Source organism: Rhinolophus sinicus, linkage group LG06 (assembly GCF_036562045.2).
Source record: "Rhinolophus sinicus isolate RSC01 linkage group LG06, ASM3656204v1, whole genome shotgun sequence".
NCBI classification, from domain to species: domain Eukaryota; kingdom Metazoa; phylum Chordata; class Mammalia; order Chiroptera; family Rhinolophidae; genus Rhinolophus; species Rhinolophus sinicus.
In genome coordinates, this window is record NC_133756.1 from 9544206 (window position 1) to 9559605 (window position 15400).

The 15400-nt window shown below is 39.4% G+C and overlaps 1 protein-coding gene across 4 annotated transcripts in view; it reads left to right on the forward strand.

The window, feature by feature from the left end:
- The first annotated feature begins 1671 nt into the window (after nt 1–1671).
- The window catches only part of AGO4 (argonaute RISC component 4), a 31406-nt gene continuing 17677 nt past the window's right edge, over nt 1672–15400 (forward strand). Inside the window, exons 1-11 of one of the 4 annotated variants that reach the window (XM_074334385.1) lie at nt 1672–2104; nt 7195–7360; nt 8758–8878; nt 10420–10601; nt 10787–10923; nt 11006–11140; nt 11823–11910; nt 13539–13686; nt 13947–14066; nt 14193–14321; nt 14563–14696. In XM_074334385.1, coding sequence (XP_074190486.1) covers nt 2086–2104; nt 7195–7360; nt 8758–8878; nt 10420–10601; nt 10787–10923; nt 11006–11140; nt 11823–11910; nt 13539–13686; nt 13947–14066; nt 14193–14321; nt 14563–14696 — 1379 coding nt within the window. In that variant the 5' untranslated portion in view covers nt 1672–2085. Of the gene's footprint in view, nt 2105–7194; nt 7361–7520; nt 7601–8751; nt 8879–10419; nt 10602–10786; nt 10924–11005; nt 11141–11822; nt 11911–13538; nt 13687–13946; nt 14067–14192; nt 14322–14562; nt 14697–15400 lie in introns of those variants that run through there. The other 3 variants (XM_074334386.1, XM_074334387.1, XM_074334388.1) reach the window with 3 other exon arrangements.

Sequence of the window (15400 nt, forward strand, 5' to 3'; positions counted from 1 at the left end):
TCAAACCAGGCTGGGAGCTACCAGCACTGTTTAAATTGTTGGAAGAATTAGCCTGGAGTGGAGAAGAAGGGAGGTGGATGCAAGGTTTAACTCAGAACTTGACCTCTGGTTGGTTTTTCTTATCCTCTTAGCTATAAACCAGTTTGCTCATTTAGTGAATACTTCCTCCCTTTCAAACTTCCAGTCCCCTAATGTTGTTTCCAGTTAATACCTGGTTTAACAGAGAAGTGGCATGGTGCTATGGAAAGGACTTGGAGGATGGTATCAGTAGACTAGAATCTAGTCACTCAATTAAAAGTCCCAATTCATAGCCAGGCAGGGATGGAATCAGCAGGATGAGAATGCAGGATTTAGAATGCCAATTTTCCCATGCATCACTGCCGTGTTATGTAAGGCACAGCCTGACTTCCTTAGCTTCCCTGAGCTTCAGTTTCCTCACCTGTACAAATACTTCCCTTAATAATGTCTACCTTATAGGTGCCTATGAAGATTAAATGACATGTGACATCCATTATACAGTGTCTGGCCATGGTGTGCCCCTAACATCATTACATACAAAGTTATGTCACTCTATGGCTGCACATTGTGGTGCTCAAATGAGTATCTCACTACACAGCCCATTCATATGGGCTGAATTGTGTCCCCCTCAAAATCCGTATGTTGGAACCCTAGGCCCCAGTACCTTAGAATGTGACTATATTGGGAGGTAAGGTCTTTAAAGAAATAATCAAGTTAAAACAAAGTTTGTAAAGTAAGACCTAATCCATTATGACTGGTGCCCTTGTAAGAAGAGGAAATGTGGACACAGACATGTACAGAGGGAAACACATGTGAAAACACAGGGAGAAGATGGTCATCTACAAAGAAAGAACTCAGAAGGAACCAATCCTTGATCTTGGATGTCTCCAGAACTGTGAGAAAATAAATTTTTGTTGTACTGGCAGCCCTAGCAAATACAACACATACATATACATTGTACCCTTTTAACTGGTGGACAGAGAGCTCCCTCACTCTGCTGACTAGCAACTGCTTCTTGGCCTGTACTCGTCTGTTCTCCAACTCAAAGTCCCAACTAAAAGCTCCAAGGATGCTAGGCTGACCATGATGCCGAGGATGCTGCCCCCTTAGCTCTTGGCTGCTAAAGTGAAGTCATCCGAGACAGCAAGACTTTTTTCTTTTGAAGTGACTAGTGACTTGCTGACCAGAGTTGCTCGTCATAGGACAAGCAAGAGGACGCATCATTCATCATGGCCCATTCCCAAGGTGCTTTCTGGCTGCATGTGGAGGGAAGGGCAACTGGGTATGCGGTGCTGGATGAAGAAATGAAGGAAAAGTGCTGTGGTGACTGTGATGTTCTCTGTCCCAGGACAGTGGAGAAAGAGGAGACTGACAGAATAGAAAGAAGTGGTCTGGGGTGGGAGGAAGGAAGACAGGTACCTGATGTGAATCTCAGGACACTTTCCACCGACAAGTGGAGACTGTCTGCTTTTCAGCGGGGTCTGGAATCCCGATCTGTGGCGCTGCACTGTGTGTCAGGCTCTGGGAGGACTGCAATAGCCCCCCAAAAGCCGTATGCCCGGGATGGCCGCCCTGGGCAGACAGGGCACTGTGAGCGGGCGCGCGCACCCCCGACACGTCCTCGGGGCACTGCCCCCTCCGGGCGCGCGCCCGACCAGCCCCACCCCTGCCCCTTGCCCCTCGCAGGGCTCGGTAGACCCGGCGCCCGGGGCCGCGCACGCCCCCTCCGCGATCCGGTACCCCGGGCCGCGCGCGCCCTGCGCCCCGTCCCCGCCCGCCGGGAGCGCGCGCTGGCTCCCGCTCCCGCTCCCGCTGGCAGCGGCGGCGGCGGGGATTGTTTTTGTTGTCGCTGAGGCCGGAAGAGCCGCGGGAGTCGGGTCCCTGTCCGCGGGCCGGGCGCCGCCGCCGCCCCCTGCCCAGCGCCCGCGTCTCCGCGGCGCTCCTCCCCGCCCCAGCGCCAAGATTCCGGAGATCAAGCGTTACGCGGCGGCGGCGGCGGCGGCGGCGGCGGCGGGGCCCGGAGCGGGAGGCGCCGGGGACCGGGGCGAGGCGGCCCCCGCCGCCGCCATGGAAGCGCTGGGACCCGGTGAGGAGCGCGCTCGGGCCAGGGTCGGAATCGGGCCCCGGGACGGGAGGGTGGGCAGGCGGGACTGTCGCTCCTGGTCGCCCCCATCGGCTCGCACATAACCCGGGTTCCGGCCGTCAGGCCCGGGGGAAGGAACCCGTGTCCCATTGCACAAGGCGGAGGGAGCTGACCCGGGGGCGGGGACCGCGCCCCAGCCTGGAGAGAAGAGCCAGATCTCAAGGTCTAAGGGAGGGAGGCCGAGGAAGGTGGCCGCGTCCTCAGGTAGAGGGAAGACCGGACCCAACCTCACATAGGTGTTCTGTGCTCCAGGGTTGAGGCGAGGCCAGTTTGGGCCTCAGACGGACTATCTGTGCCAGGTGCGCCGTGGAGGCTTGGCCTGGACCAGACAGGGAACGTCCCCCACCTACTGCCAGGGGTATTCTTGATTTGGGGCCTCAGCCCTATTTTTTAAATTTATTTATTTTTTATTTTTGTACTGGGAGACGGTCCAGAGCCCTCAGATAAGGAAGGAGAACTTCCCCCAAACACTTCTCATGAACCCCGAAGGTCAAGGGGCAAAGTACCTACCCTTTCTGGAAGGCCCTGAAGTCTCGGGGAATATGGTCCTTTGCCTCTATCTGTCAGTCTGTGTGACAGTCCTAGAGTTGTCTGTGCTAGCGCCGTAGTGACAGGCGAGTTAGCAGCCAACCAGCCGGCCGTCTCTAGCACAGGCTTTAATGCCCTAAGTTCTCTTCTAATTGGGTTATGAGTGGTTCTCGAGGATCAAATGAAGGAGAAAGTGCTTTGGAAAGTGTAATTGCCCATCTTTGTGAATCACCTCTGGTTATCTCCCCAACTCGGCCCAAACCAGAGAATCCATTCCAGGTTGTAACAACAAGTGCCCTGCTGATTGGAGCCTGGTGCTCTCACCTCCAACCCCAACAGGTTTCTAATGCCTAGCTAAGTAGGGCAGGGTTTATGGGCTGTGGTAGAATTAACTTTACTATCAAATCTTATCTACATAGGGAACCTCGTGGTAGAGCATTGCATTTTTTTTAGTGCATAGAAAATTCACTTTACCGTTTGAGTTTGGAAACTTTGCAGGTTTGTTTACTTACAACCTGTTCACCTCACTGAGTGATTAAATCCCACCTTAATTTGCTGCTTAAACTATTTTTTAAAAGGCCCTCATAATCAAATTTCATATGCCTTTTAAAAATAAATTGGTTTTGTCACACTAATATTATTTGCTAAACCTCAGTGTGAGTATTATGCTGGGTTACTTCAGCTATGGCCCCTGGCTAAAGGGGTGATCAAGTCTTTAGGAATGTAACAGACTTCTATTCAAATCCAATCTAGCAATTTAATAGTTGTGTAACCTTGGGCAAGTTACTTAATTCCTTTGAACTTTCATTTTCTCATCTATAAAATGAAGGTAATAATCATTATGTGCTGCAAGATCGTTGTGAGAATAAAATGAGATGATGGATGTGTGTATGTGAGTTTTATTGTAGAGACTAATACATTATAGATACTCAACAAATGTTTCTTCCCTCCCTCCCCTGTTCATAACTCATAATTGAAGCAACTGTTGCATTTATGAGCTGGTATTGAAAGAGACTATATAACTGTGTGTACAAACTGAATTTCATGGAAAAGATCAATTTGGTAGTGTTAGGAATGTCCCAAGGACTCTTTTTGGTTTGATTTTAGCTTTTGCAGATTTAAGGACTTATCAGTTCACCCAGGACCATGGAAAATTAATTTTCACCACATTTATAAGATGCTAATGCATAAAACAAAATGTCACATAGATGTTTTCTGTTGACTGCAATATTTTCTTGTCTGCTCTCTAACAAACTGCTTTTTTGGTGTCACAGTACCTTGGAAACCCAATTAATAACAAGAAGCTGCTTGCCAACCGTAGAATCAGAGCAAAGGGAGTTGATAGTCTTGTGGGATATTTCATCCCGGTTGTTTTAGAACCTAGAGAAGCTTTCCTGCTTCTTTGTTAAAGCACACCGATCTAGTACTTTGTGCCCTCCTCACTTGAACAATCATTGAAACATTCTTAATCTTGCTCTGCTCTCCCTTACCTCATTTTGATTTCTGACAATATCTTGGAATTATATTTAATTAGAATACCATTTATTTTGGTTATGTTGGCGATAACTTATTTTTACAGTGCTTTACAGTTTGGAAAGTGCTTTCATAGCTCATCTGATCTTCTGTGAAGTAAGCAAGGGAAGTATTATCCCCATTTTACAGATGAGTAAAGGGATGCAGAAAGCTTAAGTGATTTCATTAAGGTCTTGAGGCTGTATGGTGAAATGAGGATGAGTCTGGGTCATCTGACTTATAGTCTAGTGCCCTCCTTTTCATTTAAGGCTAACTTCTTCCAATCTATGTTGAGTCATACTTGTTTCCTTTTCGGAAGGTATAATTTTCTGACTTTGTCACCAAGTTTTGGAGATGCCCCCAATATAAAGCCCAGGGATCTTTGAGCACTATAACATTTATGCAAGTGCAATCATAGTAGCTAACTAACATTTATTGAGCACTTACTATTACGAGGCACTGTGTTAAGCCTTTTATATACATTATGTCGTGGGATCCTCACAATAGCCTTAAGAAATAGATGCTATTATTACCATATACCCCCCATTTTATAGATAAGAAAACTGAGGCACAGAGAGGCTAAGGAACTGGCCCAAGGTCATTCAGTTAGGAAATGGTAAACCAGGATTAAAACCCAGGCAGTGTGGCTCCAGAGCTTAAGCCACTGTGCTTTATTTCTTTGTAAGAAGTTTGCTAAACTCAAAGAAACCAGCTTTTGGGATGGAAAATTTTAGAATTTAGTTTTCTAAATAAACCTTCTAAACTTATTAAAAGAAACAATCACTTTCTGACTTTTCTCTCTTGCCAAGGAAAAGAAACACGCTTTTTGCTTTTCTCTATTACTTACCCCTTTTCTTTCATTTCCTCTGCCTCTGTCCCTTTGGCATCAACTACTGTGTTTCCCTAAAAATAAGACCTAGCTGGACCATCAGCTCTAATGTATCTTTTGGAGCAAAAATTAATTTAAGACCTGGTCTTATTTTACTATTAATTTAAGACCCAGTCTTATATTATAGTAAAATAAGACCGGGTCTTATATTAACTTTTGCTCCAAAGGATGCATTAGAGCTGATGGCCCGGCTAGGTCTTATTTTCGTGGAAATGATACTAGATACCATACGATTGTGAAGTATATTGGGGGAGAAAAAGCACTAGACTGGGAGTTAGGAGACCTGGACTCTAGTCACAATTTAAAATCAAAGTTATATGTCCATGGGTAGGTCATTTGATCTGCATTTCTGTTTCCAGATTTCTATCATCAAGCTGGATTTCTTCCAACTTTATAATACAATGATTGCTTAAGTGTATGTTGGAATATGCAGGGCTGACTTATCTCTATGATTTGATTCAGTGTGCCTATCACTGCTGATATTATTTACTGTTTACCTCTTCCCTTGTTTGTAAATGTCTTACCATACCCAGAGTAGATCCTCTTGTACACCAGAAGTAGAACTCAACTCTAAGCAATAATAATATTTTTAGTACAAATTATGTGCTTTTGCTTTAATGGAAAATAATTGTCAATTATTGGGTTCTAGGACTGGGTTTCTGTTTAGTTTTTATTTGAAACTGCTACAAGGATTTTTGATAGTTTTCAACATTTATTGAATTTCTACAATGTGCTGGTCATTGAATTAGGTCTTGAGGAGATAACAATAAACTGGAATGGAGGAGACAGAGTAATTTAACAAGTTGTTTTTACATACTTGTACTAAGAGGGTCTTGGGAACACAGATAATGCATCCTTCAGTTTGGGAGATTCTGAAAAGGCTTTCCAAAGAGGTCACACCTGACCTGAGTTATGAAGGAGAGTAGAATTTAGGAGAAGAATGAACAACGAATTTAATATGTGAAAAGATTTTCAGTACTTTAAGAATTAGTATATGGTGATCTGTCAACACAAATTTCATTAAACTGTTTGCTTTGATTTTCCTAAGTGGTGCTGGACCAGAACAGCTTCTTGCTTCAAAGTTTTCTCTCCTTTGTGAATTGTCTGTTCTTGGCAAAATGCCATTGCTATAAAAGTACTTGTTGTAATTTTCCATTGTAATCACAGCCCACTTTACCTATTTGCAGCAGAAAAGATGTTTATTTTTTAGGCCAGTGTCCACATGACATTATCATCAAAAAAGAGTAAAGTTTATTGATAGATTTATGAGTTGAGAGAGACAGAGAGAGAGAGAGAGACATCTGGGGAAAAGTAAGTTGGGTAAATGTCCTGTGCATTGTAGAGTGTTTAGCTATATCCCTGACCAAAAATGTCTCCAGACATTTGCCAAATGTTCTTCAGGGGACAAAAATCTCCCCCAGGTTGAGAATCACTGGTCTAGACTGTACGTCCTTGGAGGCAGAGTCTCTGTCTTTTCCCTGCATCCACAATATAGATTAGAAATATGTAAATGAAAAAATGTTTGTTGAATAAATAAACTAGACCTTATGATCAGGAAATATCAGATTGTCCAGATTCTAAAAATATCAGGTTATAAACAAGAAAGCTTAGCATTATTCCTATTGTTTCACTAAATTATTATAGCAAGTCAACTGATAAATATAGCTGCTGTTTAATCTCCAGTCTGTACAAACTATTATAATGCAGGTTAACTTGTGGAAAATTAATGGATCATCTCCAGCATGAACATGGTGATGGCCCCAGAGTCTAGAGACGGTTTTATTTAAAAAATGCATATAATTTTGTAAGCTTAGCTATAGATTTACTGACACTCATAAAAGGTTTTCTACACTAGCCTACATCTGAGAGGAGTGCATCATACTATCTAATTTTGATGTTCCCCATATTGGAAATAATACCAACATGGTAAAATATCAGAAATCTAGAGAACCTTAGGTCAAAAGACACCCCAAACTCTTTATATCAGAGTATGTTTAGTGAATAATAAGATTTCAATAACTGTAGCTATTGTCATCATCATTATGAAGGGAATAGTTGTCTTTCATGACCACATAGCACATCAAACATCTTTCAATCTCTTCAGGACCTCCAACCAGCCTGTTTCAGCCGCCTCGTCGTCCTGGGCTTGGAACTGTTGGAAAACCAATTCGACTGTTAGCCAATCATTTTCAAGTTCAGATTCCTAAAATAGATGTGTACCACTATGATGTGGATATTAAACCAGAAAAACGGCCTCGTAGAGTCAACAGGTAAGGATTAAAAACAGTAGACTTCTATATATTTAAATGCATACAATTTACTGATTATGTATTATACTCCAAATTCTTTCAATGTAGGCTTTGTTTTTTTCTAAGATGATAAGTTTCTTGATAGCAGGTTTGCTGTCTCATACTTGGTTATCCTCCACAGATTCTAGCAGAGTGCTGGATACCTCGTTGTTCAATCAGCAATTGAAGGAAGAAGAAAGGTCACTCTTTCATTGTCCAAGGGTAGCAGAAATTTATATTTTACATTAGTGTCTATGGGAACTAGAACTATCTGGAAATTCAAATTTTGTTATTAAGTGTTGGTATTGGACATGAGAAAAATATAAGTGTAAAGACAGAAGAATCATTTTGAAGTAATGAAAAAAGTAAGCTGAGAGAGAAGCTGTGTTTAATTCTAGCATTATCCAAGAGGCGTCTAGAAAAGATGATTTAAGCATTGTGGTCTGTATGAAAGGAATTTACTAAGTGTGAAGACTGCCCTGTAGCAGATATTATTACAGTGTGTTGAGAACACCCACTTTCCTTTTCTCTGTTTCCACACTGTTATATTCAAGCAGCCTTTAATATTAAGATTCTTGCTCTTCTAATAAGATGCTCTTGCTACCACTGATGTTGGTAAGACATAGCACCTGACTTTTCATTGACTCTAGCATTCCAAAATCTCACAGGGCCTGCATATAGTGGGATCTGGTGACTATGCAAGAACACTTCAGTAAAGCTATGCAAGCTTGATTGAGAGAAAGGTTTTCATTCTAAAAAGAAGGAAACTACATTGGTAATCTTTATGGAATGAGGATACTTTACAACATTCTCTTCTTTACACTGCTTGGGAGCACTTTGGAACAAAACAAGACAGTATGCAGAGTAATAAATTGCCAGCATTAATCAAAGGAATTGACTTATTCCTTTTTTTATCACCTTTTTTTTTGACTTATTCCTTTTAGTATATGTTAGCTTTATTGATGCTCAGATTTCTGAATTTCTGCCCATTCTCTTTTCCAAAACCAGTATACTTGAATAAGGATGTGTATTTGAAAACAAACTTATCACCATTCAGTTATGAACATGCCACACTTAGATACTTAAGAGAGGTTATTCTTGTAAGACTATGTTTATCATAGGAGAGGAATTTGAGAGGATGCTTGAGAGGCTGTCATAAATTTCAGTTTCTTTTTTTCTTCTTTTTGTTATCATCTGTTCACTTGTTGCTACCTTTCTGTAGTTAACTATTTTTTAAATTACTTCAATCAATTGTCTCTTTAACGCTTAACTTTTTCCAAGGACTTTTAGATGAATTTAGATGATTAACATATCATGATAGTTTGCTTGCTGTTCACTGTTTCTTAAAGCTGACTTCCACTATCTCCATTACTGTTAAGGGAGGTCGTAGATACAATGGTGCGGCACTTCAAGATGCAAATATTTGGTGATCGGCAGCCTGGCTATGATGGCAAAAGAAACATGTACACAGCACATCCATTGCCAATTGGACGGGATAGGGTAAGTGTTAACAGCAAGAAATATTTATTGGAGTCAAGTCACTTAGTAGTAATTACATAGGACAAAAATATTTCCTTTTCTAATAATAATTCAATTCTTAGATGTTTCTCACAGTGATGATAGACTTGTTTTTCTGTCCATATTCTCTTTTCCCTTAGTTAATCAATAATTGAAGAGGAGATGAGCATTAGAGTTTAGGTTATGTCATCTTTACATATATTCCTCATTTCTCACATTAAGTGCTACCTGAATCTGAACAATAAAGTTTTTATAAATTAATATTAGTTTTTATAAATTAATAAAGTTTTTATAAAAGAATATTGTATTAATATAACACCCACTTATGAAAATATTCATACCACAATAACGTTTTTAAAAATTTTTTTTTAATTTTTGTTGGGGACTATTGGGGAACAGTGTGTTTTTCCAGGACCCATCAGTCGTTGTCCTTCAATGGGGGCACAGCCCACCATCCCATGTGGGAATTGAACCGGCAACCTTGTTGTTGAGAGCTCACACTCTAACCAACTAAGCCACCCGACCGCCCCTCCAGAAGCTCAGCCGTAGCTCGTTGTCTTCAATCTAGTTGTGGAGGGCGTAGCTCACTGGCGTATGTGAGAATCGAACCAGCAATCCTGTTGTTCAAAGTTCGCACTCTAACCAACTGAGCCATTGGCCACCCAGTAACTTTTTAAAACATTTATTTTTAAAATTAGAAAAGCAATATATAAATATATACTCATTATAAACTTATCGAGACAATCTAGAAATACTGTGGTTTCCTGCCTCTTCACCTGTCTGCACCCCTCAATCCCATCTTCCTATTCAGAGGAAACTTCTCTAATAGTTTGGTATGTAGCCTTTCAGGCATTTTTATGTGCCTTAGTTATTTGTGCATTTGTTATGTACATTCTTATTTACACATTGTTCTACGATATACTTTTTTCATTTAACAATATGTCTGGGAGATCTTTCCCATTTCTGGACATTTAAATCTATCTTATTTTGTTTAATTCAAATTTTTTTTATTGTGGTAAAGTATACATAACATAAAATTTACTATTTGAACCATTTTTAAGTGCACAGTTCAGTGGCATTAAGTATATTCACATTTTTGTGCAATCGTGACCACTATCCATCTCTAGGACTTTTTCATCATCCCAAACTGAAACTTTGTACTCTTTAAACAATAACTCCCTATTTCCTCCTCCCACAGTCCTTGATAACCACTATTCTACTTTCTGTCTCTATGTATTTGCCTATTCTAGGTATCCCATTTACAATAATTGTCATTTTGTGTCTGGCTTATTTCATTTAGCATGTTTTCAAGGTTCATCCATGTTATAACAGCTACCTTATTTTTAAACTATTGCATAATACTTGATATTAAATTATTCCCCTACCAATGGACATGTAGGTTGTTTCCGAAGTTTTGCAATTACAGAAAGTGTTAAATGTCTTTATGCATATACTGTATTGACTATTCCTGGGATCTTTCTCTCAGCCTTTGTAAATATGTATGTATATCTATTTTTCCTTAGGTTGATATGGAAGTGACCCTTCCAGGTGAGGGTAAAGACCAAACCTTTAAAGTGTCTGTTCAGTGGGTGTCAGTTGTGAGCCTTCAGTTGCTTTTAGAAGCTTTAGCTGGGCACTTGAATGAAGTCCCAGATGACTCAGTACAAGCACTTGATGTTATCACAAGACACCTACCCTCCATGAGGTTAGTACCTTAGTTTGCATTCTTTGCCACAGATGTCAGACTTTTTTTGATAGTTTGTATTGGAGCCATTGAAAGGTTTCCACATAAGTCATAGTTCAAACTTGGTTTCAGTTTGCAAAGTCGAGAGTGAAATGAAAGACTGTTCAAGTTGTTATTGTGAAACATGAAAATTCTTATTTCTTCAGGTACACTCCAGTGGGCCGTTCCTTTTTCTCACCTCCTGAAGGTTACTACCACCCTCTGGGAGGGGGCAGGGAGGTTTGGTTTGGCTTTCATCAGTCTGTGAGACCTGCTATGTGGAATATGATGCTCAATATTGATGGTAGGATGGAACTCTCTTTGGCTGGTTTTCTTGGTCCTTTCCCTTTCCCTGAAGCTAAGTATCCTTTTTCTCTGTTTGTTAGTATCTGCAACTGCTTTCTACCGGGCTCAGCCTATCATTGAGTTCATGTGTGAGGTTTTAGACATTCAGAACATCAATGAACAGACCAAACCTCTAACAGACTCCCAACGTGTCAAGTTTACCAAAGAAATCAGAGGTAGGTATTAGCATTATTTAGTCTTGGAGAGGCCGTTCAGCATAGTGCAAGGAGCATGGTCTTGGATTCAGACTCACCTGGGCTTCCATCCCATCCCAGCCAGTTCTATCAGTGGGACCTGGGGCAAGTTACTTAACCACTGTGAGCCTTAGTTTATTCATCACTAAGTAAAGATAATAATCCATATCTTGTAAGGTTGTTGTGAGAATTAAATACAATTAGATGTGTAAAGCTTCTAGCACAGTACCTGGCACATATCAGGCACTTAGTAAGTCTTATACTTACTCACTTAAAAACTTCTGTTTTAACAAAATAACACAAGTTTTTTTATTCTCCTTATGGAATTTATTTTCTTCTTTGCTTGTTATTAGGTATCTTCTCTCACTAGAATATAAGCTTCATTAGGGCTGTCTCCAGACCCAAGGATAAACACCAGAAAATAATTAATGCTTACTAGATATTGAATGAAGTAATAAATTAAAGTGGTTGCAAATCTTAAGTCATCTGGGTTCTAATATTTTCTGCTTAGCTAAGGCTTTTTGCCTGTACATGATGAAATTGTTTCCATATCTTTGCAACTTTTGTCTTGTACAATGTCATGTCTTTCTGATTACATTCAAATCTGCTTTTGTCACTGTGATTTCAATCAATCCTGATGTTTTAACTTTTTTTTTAACTGCAGGTCTCAAAGTTGAGGTGACCCACTGTGGACAGATGAAACGAAAATACCGAGTTTGTAATGTGACTAGACGGCCAGCCAGTCATCAAACGTATGTTAACCATGTCTAAAATGATACCATTACATTTCTGGTAACAGAGGAAGCTACTATAATCATTTGAAAAATTGGTATCTCATATTGTGATTTACAAAATCACTGACATCTTCATATTTAAGCACCAAAGCTTTAAAAAAATGTTTAAAATTTTTTGATAGGTATTTGTAAAACATTTCCTGCTTTTCATTAATTTCACCTCTTAAAGTATGCAAAACATAGATCAACTTTTATATAATGATGCAGAGTCATCATTATAAGGATCATTTATAATACTGTTGTAATTCTCAAAGCATGACCCAAAGGGTCTATTAAGGCCTATAAGTCATATAAGGCTGTCATGGGAAGATATATATTGCTTTGTGTTTTGTGTGGTTTTTTTCCTCCTTTTGTAGCTGTCACTTCTTCCAGCTGTCAGTGTGTATGGCAGCTTCCCGCAATATACTCGTATCCCTTCCTCAATCTTATTTTTCTAATCATTTAACTTCTAACCCACTGTGGACTATGCCTCATGAGAAAATATATATTAAAGTGCTTTTTAAATTAACATATATGTAAGTTTTATCCTTATAATCTAGATCATTAAATTCATGTCTGACATAAACATATTGTCTCTTCTAAGTAAACAGCATGAACTTAAACATATAAACTTTACATCATTTTGGTTACTCAGAAGCCTTTTAAAATTTTTAATTTTTTTTGCTTATATTCTAATCTGACTTTGTTTTAGATCCGTGGTTCTCAATTTTTAAACTTTAGTGTACATCAAAACCATCTGGAAGATTTTGTTCTAGATAGCTGAAGTTTTGGGGAGACCTCTAGATAAATGTGGTCTATTAATTCAGTCTGATTTGAATAAATTCTTCAGTATGAACTCGTGCACATTACATGAATTTCTTGAGGGTTATAAAGTGATATTCCATGTATTCTTCATGTTATATCATTGACTTTATTCTCCAGGGAAAATGTGTTACCAAAACCTATGACATCACTGTTGAGAATTTTGGCATTTGTTTCAAGAGGAACTGTCTTTTTCATTATTTAATTACTTTACATACCCTGTAAGAATACTTATAGACCTATATAATTTTTGCATGAAGATTAAAAGCACATGGATTTAAAGCTAACATAGATGATTCTCACTGCATTGTTCCTTTGTGGGTCTGTAACAGTTAAGAAAGCAAGATTAAAGTTAATAGTGCCAAATATTGGAGATCATTTGCCCACTGGAAGAGCCAAATAAAGAGTCTCTTAAATCATGCTCCCCAGTTTACACCAAATATCCTCACATAGTCTCAATTTCATGTAGTTGGTCTTGTTGCCTCTAAATCTGACCTCCAGTGAGTCTGTGTATATTTTGATTCTGTCGCTTCTTCTTGTTTTAAGTTCTTTTTAAACTTTAACTAAAAATTTTCTCATCCTAGCTTAAAAAAAAAACACATGGAAAATTCCAACAGAATCACTGTTACGATTGAATACTCAAATGACTTAAATGAAAATGTTCACATAAAAATTGACCTTTGTTTTTTAAGTGACTGATCATGGTAGAAAATGATGTAGACTTTTGTTTGCTTGTTTAAGAAAAAAAGAACTTGGCATTTCTAAAAAGACATTGTCTCCTATAGTTTTCCTTTACAGCTAGAAAATGGTCAAGCTATGGAATGTACTGTAGCTCAGTATTTTAAGCAAAAATATAGTCTGCAGCTGAAATACCCCCATCTTCCCTGTCTCCAAGTGGGACAAGAACAGAAGCATACATATTTGCCGCTTGAGGTAAGCTAAACTAAATTTTCTTTTGCCAATCTGCCAATTCTTAAATGAGTTTTTTAAAAAAAGTCATATTCTAAGCTAGTGGTAGAATTTAGTATTAATTTCTAAAACATTTTAGGCAGAGAACTATGTAACAGAATTTTCTCCTTTCTTTTCCTTTTTTTTTTTTTTTTTTTGAAACGAAAGATGTAAGATACAGTTTGGGAAAGGTTTAAGATATAGAAGCTCATTACACCAATGAATTTCTCTTTGCCTCTCCGTAGGTGTGTAATATAGTGGCAGGGCAGCGATGTATCAAGAAGCTCACGGACAATCAGACTTCCACAATGATCAAAGCCACAGCGAGATCTGCTCCTGACAGACAGGAAGAAATCAGTAGACTGGTCAGTAAGGCACGGTCTTTAAGACAAAGCTAGCTTTAAAATGAAAAAAAAAAAAAAAGCGTAGAAAACTCCTGATGGGACACAGTTACTCTTTGGTTTTTATATGCAGGCCTTCCTGTTCTTTAGGTGAAGAGTAACAGCATGGTGGGTGGACCTGACCCATACCTTAAAGAATTTGGTATTGTCGTCCACAATGAAATGACCGAGCTCACGGGCAGGGTACTGCCAGCACCAATGCTGCAATATGGAGGCCGGGTAAGCTTTATATGTTATTCAGCAAGTTTCTTCCAACAACCAGTCCAAAAGGGAGTCATGGAGGGCTTTTCTACAATACCACCATGAATTCACCCATAGTTTTGATCATGATTGCTCTTTATCTGTTGGCTGATACCAAATAGAGTCCTGTTTACCCCCTCATCAACCTTCAAATGTCCTTAGATTGTAATGTCTTTTCTCTTTCTTTTGTTTCTTTTTCCTTTTTCTTTTTTTTTTAAAGAATAAAACGGTAGCCACACCCAACCAGGGTGTCTGGGACATGCGAGGAAAGCAGTTTTATGCTGGCATTGAAATTAAAGTTTGGGCAGTTGCTTGTTTTGCACCTCAGAAACAATGTAGGGAAGATTTACTAAAGTGAGTATCTTCATGTTTTTCAGCTTAGTAATATCCCTTCCAGATATGAAAATACCGTGTTTTGTGAATGTGCTGGGTATTGGTACTAAATCCCTGACTCCTATAGTGATACCATCTGGTTCTAGGAACAAGACCTTGTATCATAGCAAATTGCCAATTTGGGAATTACGTTAAGGCTCTGACTCAGCTTCCTTCTATTTAGAGCAGAAATTTGTGACTAACGAGGTTGAAGGAGTGCCGATTGGCAAATTCTTGGGTCTTTAGTGAAGCTTCCTCTGGTATTAATTGTATCTTTTCAGTGACGATAAAAACGAGTTCATATTTAATCATTATAATTTACTGCTAGCAAGCATGTTTTCCAGCAGGATCACTAAGATCATTGGTTCATTATCTTACAGATGCCGCTATCTATATAAAGGAAGTTAGTGAGAAGGGTGGACAAATCAAGACAGGAAAAGGGAACTGGGATGAAAGAAAGTAATCCTACAAAATTTGGCAAACGCACAAAAGAAGCTGTTCTGAAAGCTTTATCCATAGATTAAAGTAACTTCAATCTCAATTTCATAATGTATTTTGCTTTTTTGAAGTGATGATTTCTTTTGACATTGTATGGAATCAAATCTGTTATCAGTTTGACTGAGACCCTAAATGCACTGATTGTGTGACCACATATATCTGTGTTCTCAGTGGAACACAAGCCTATA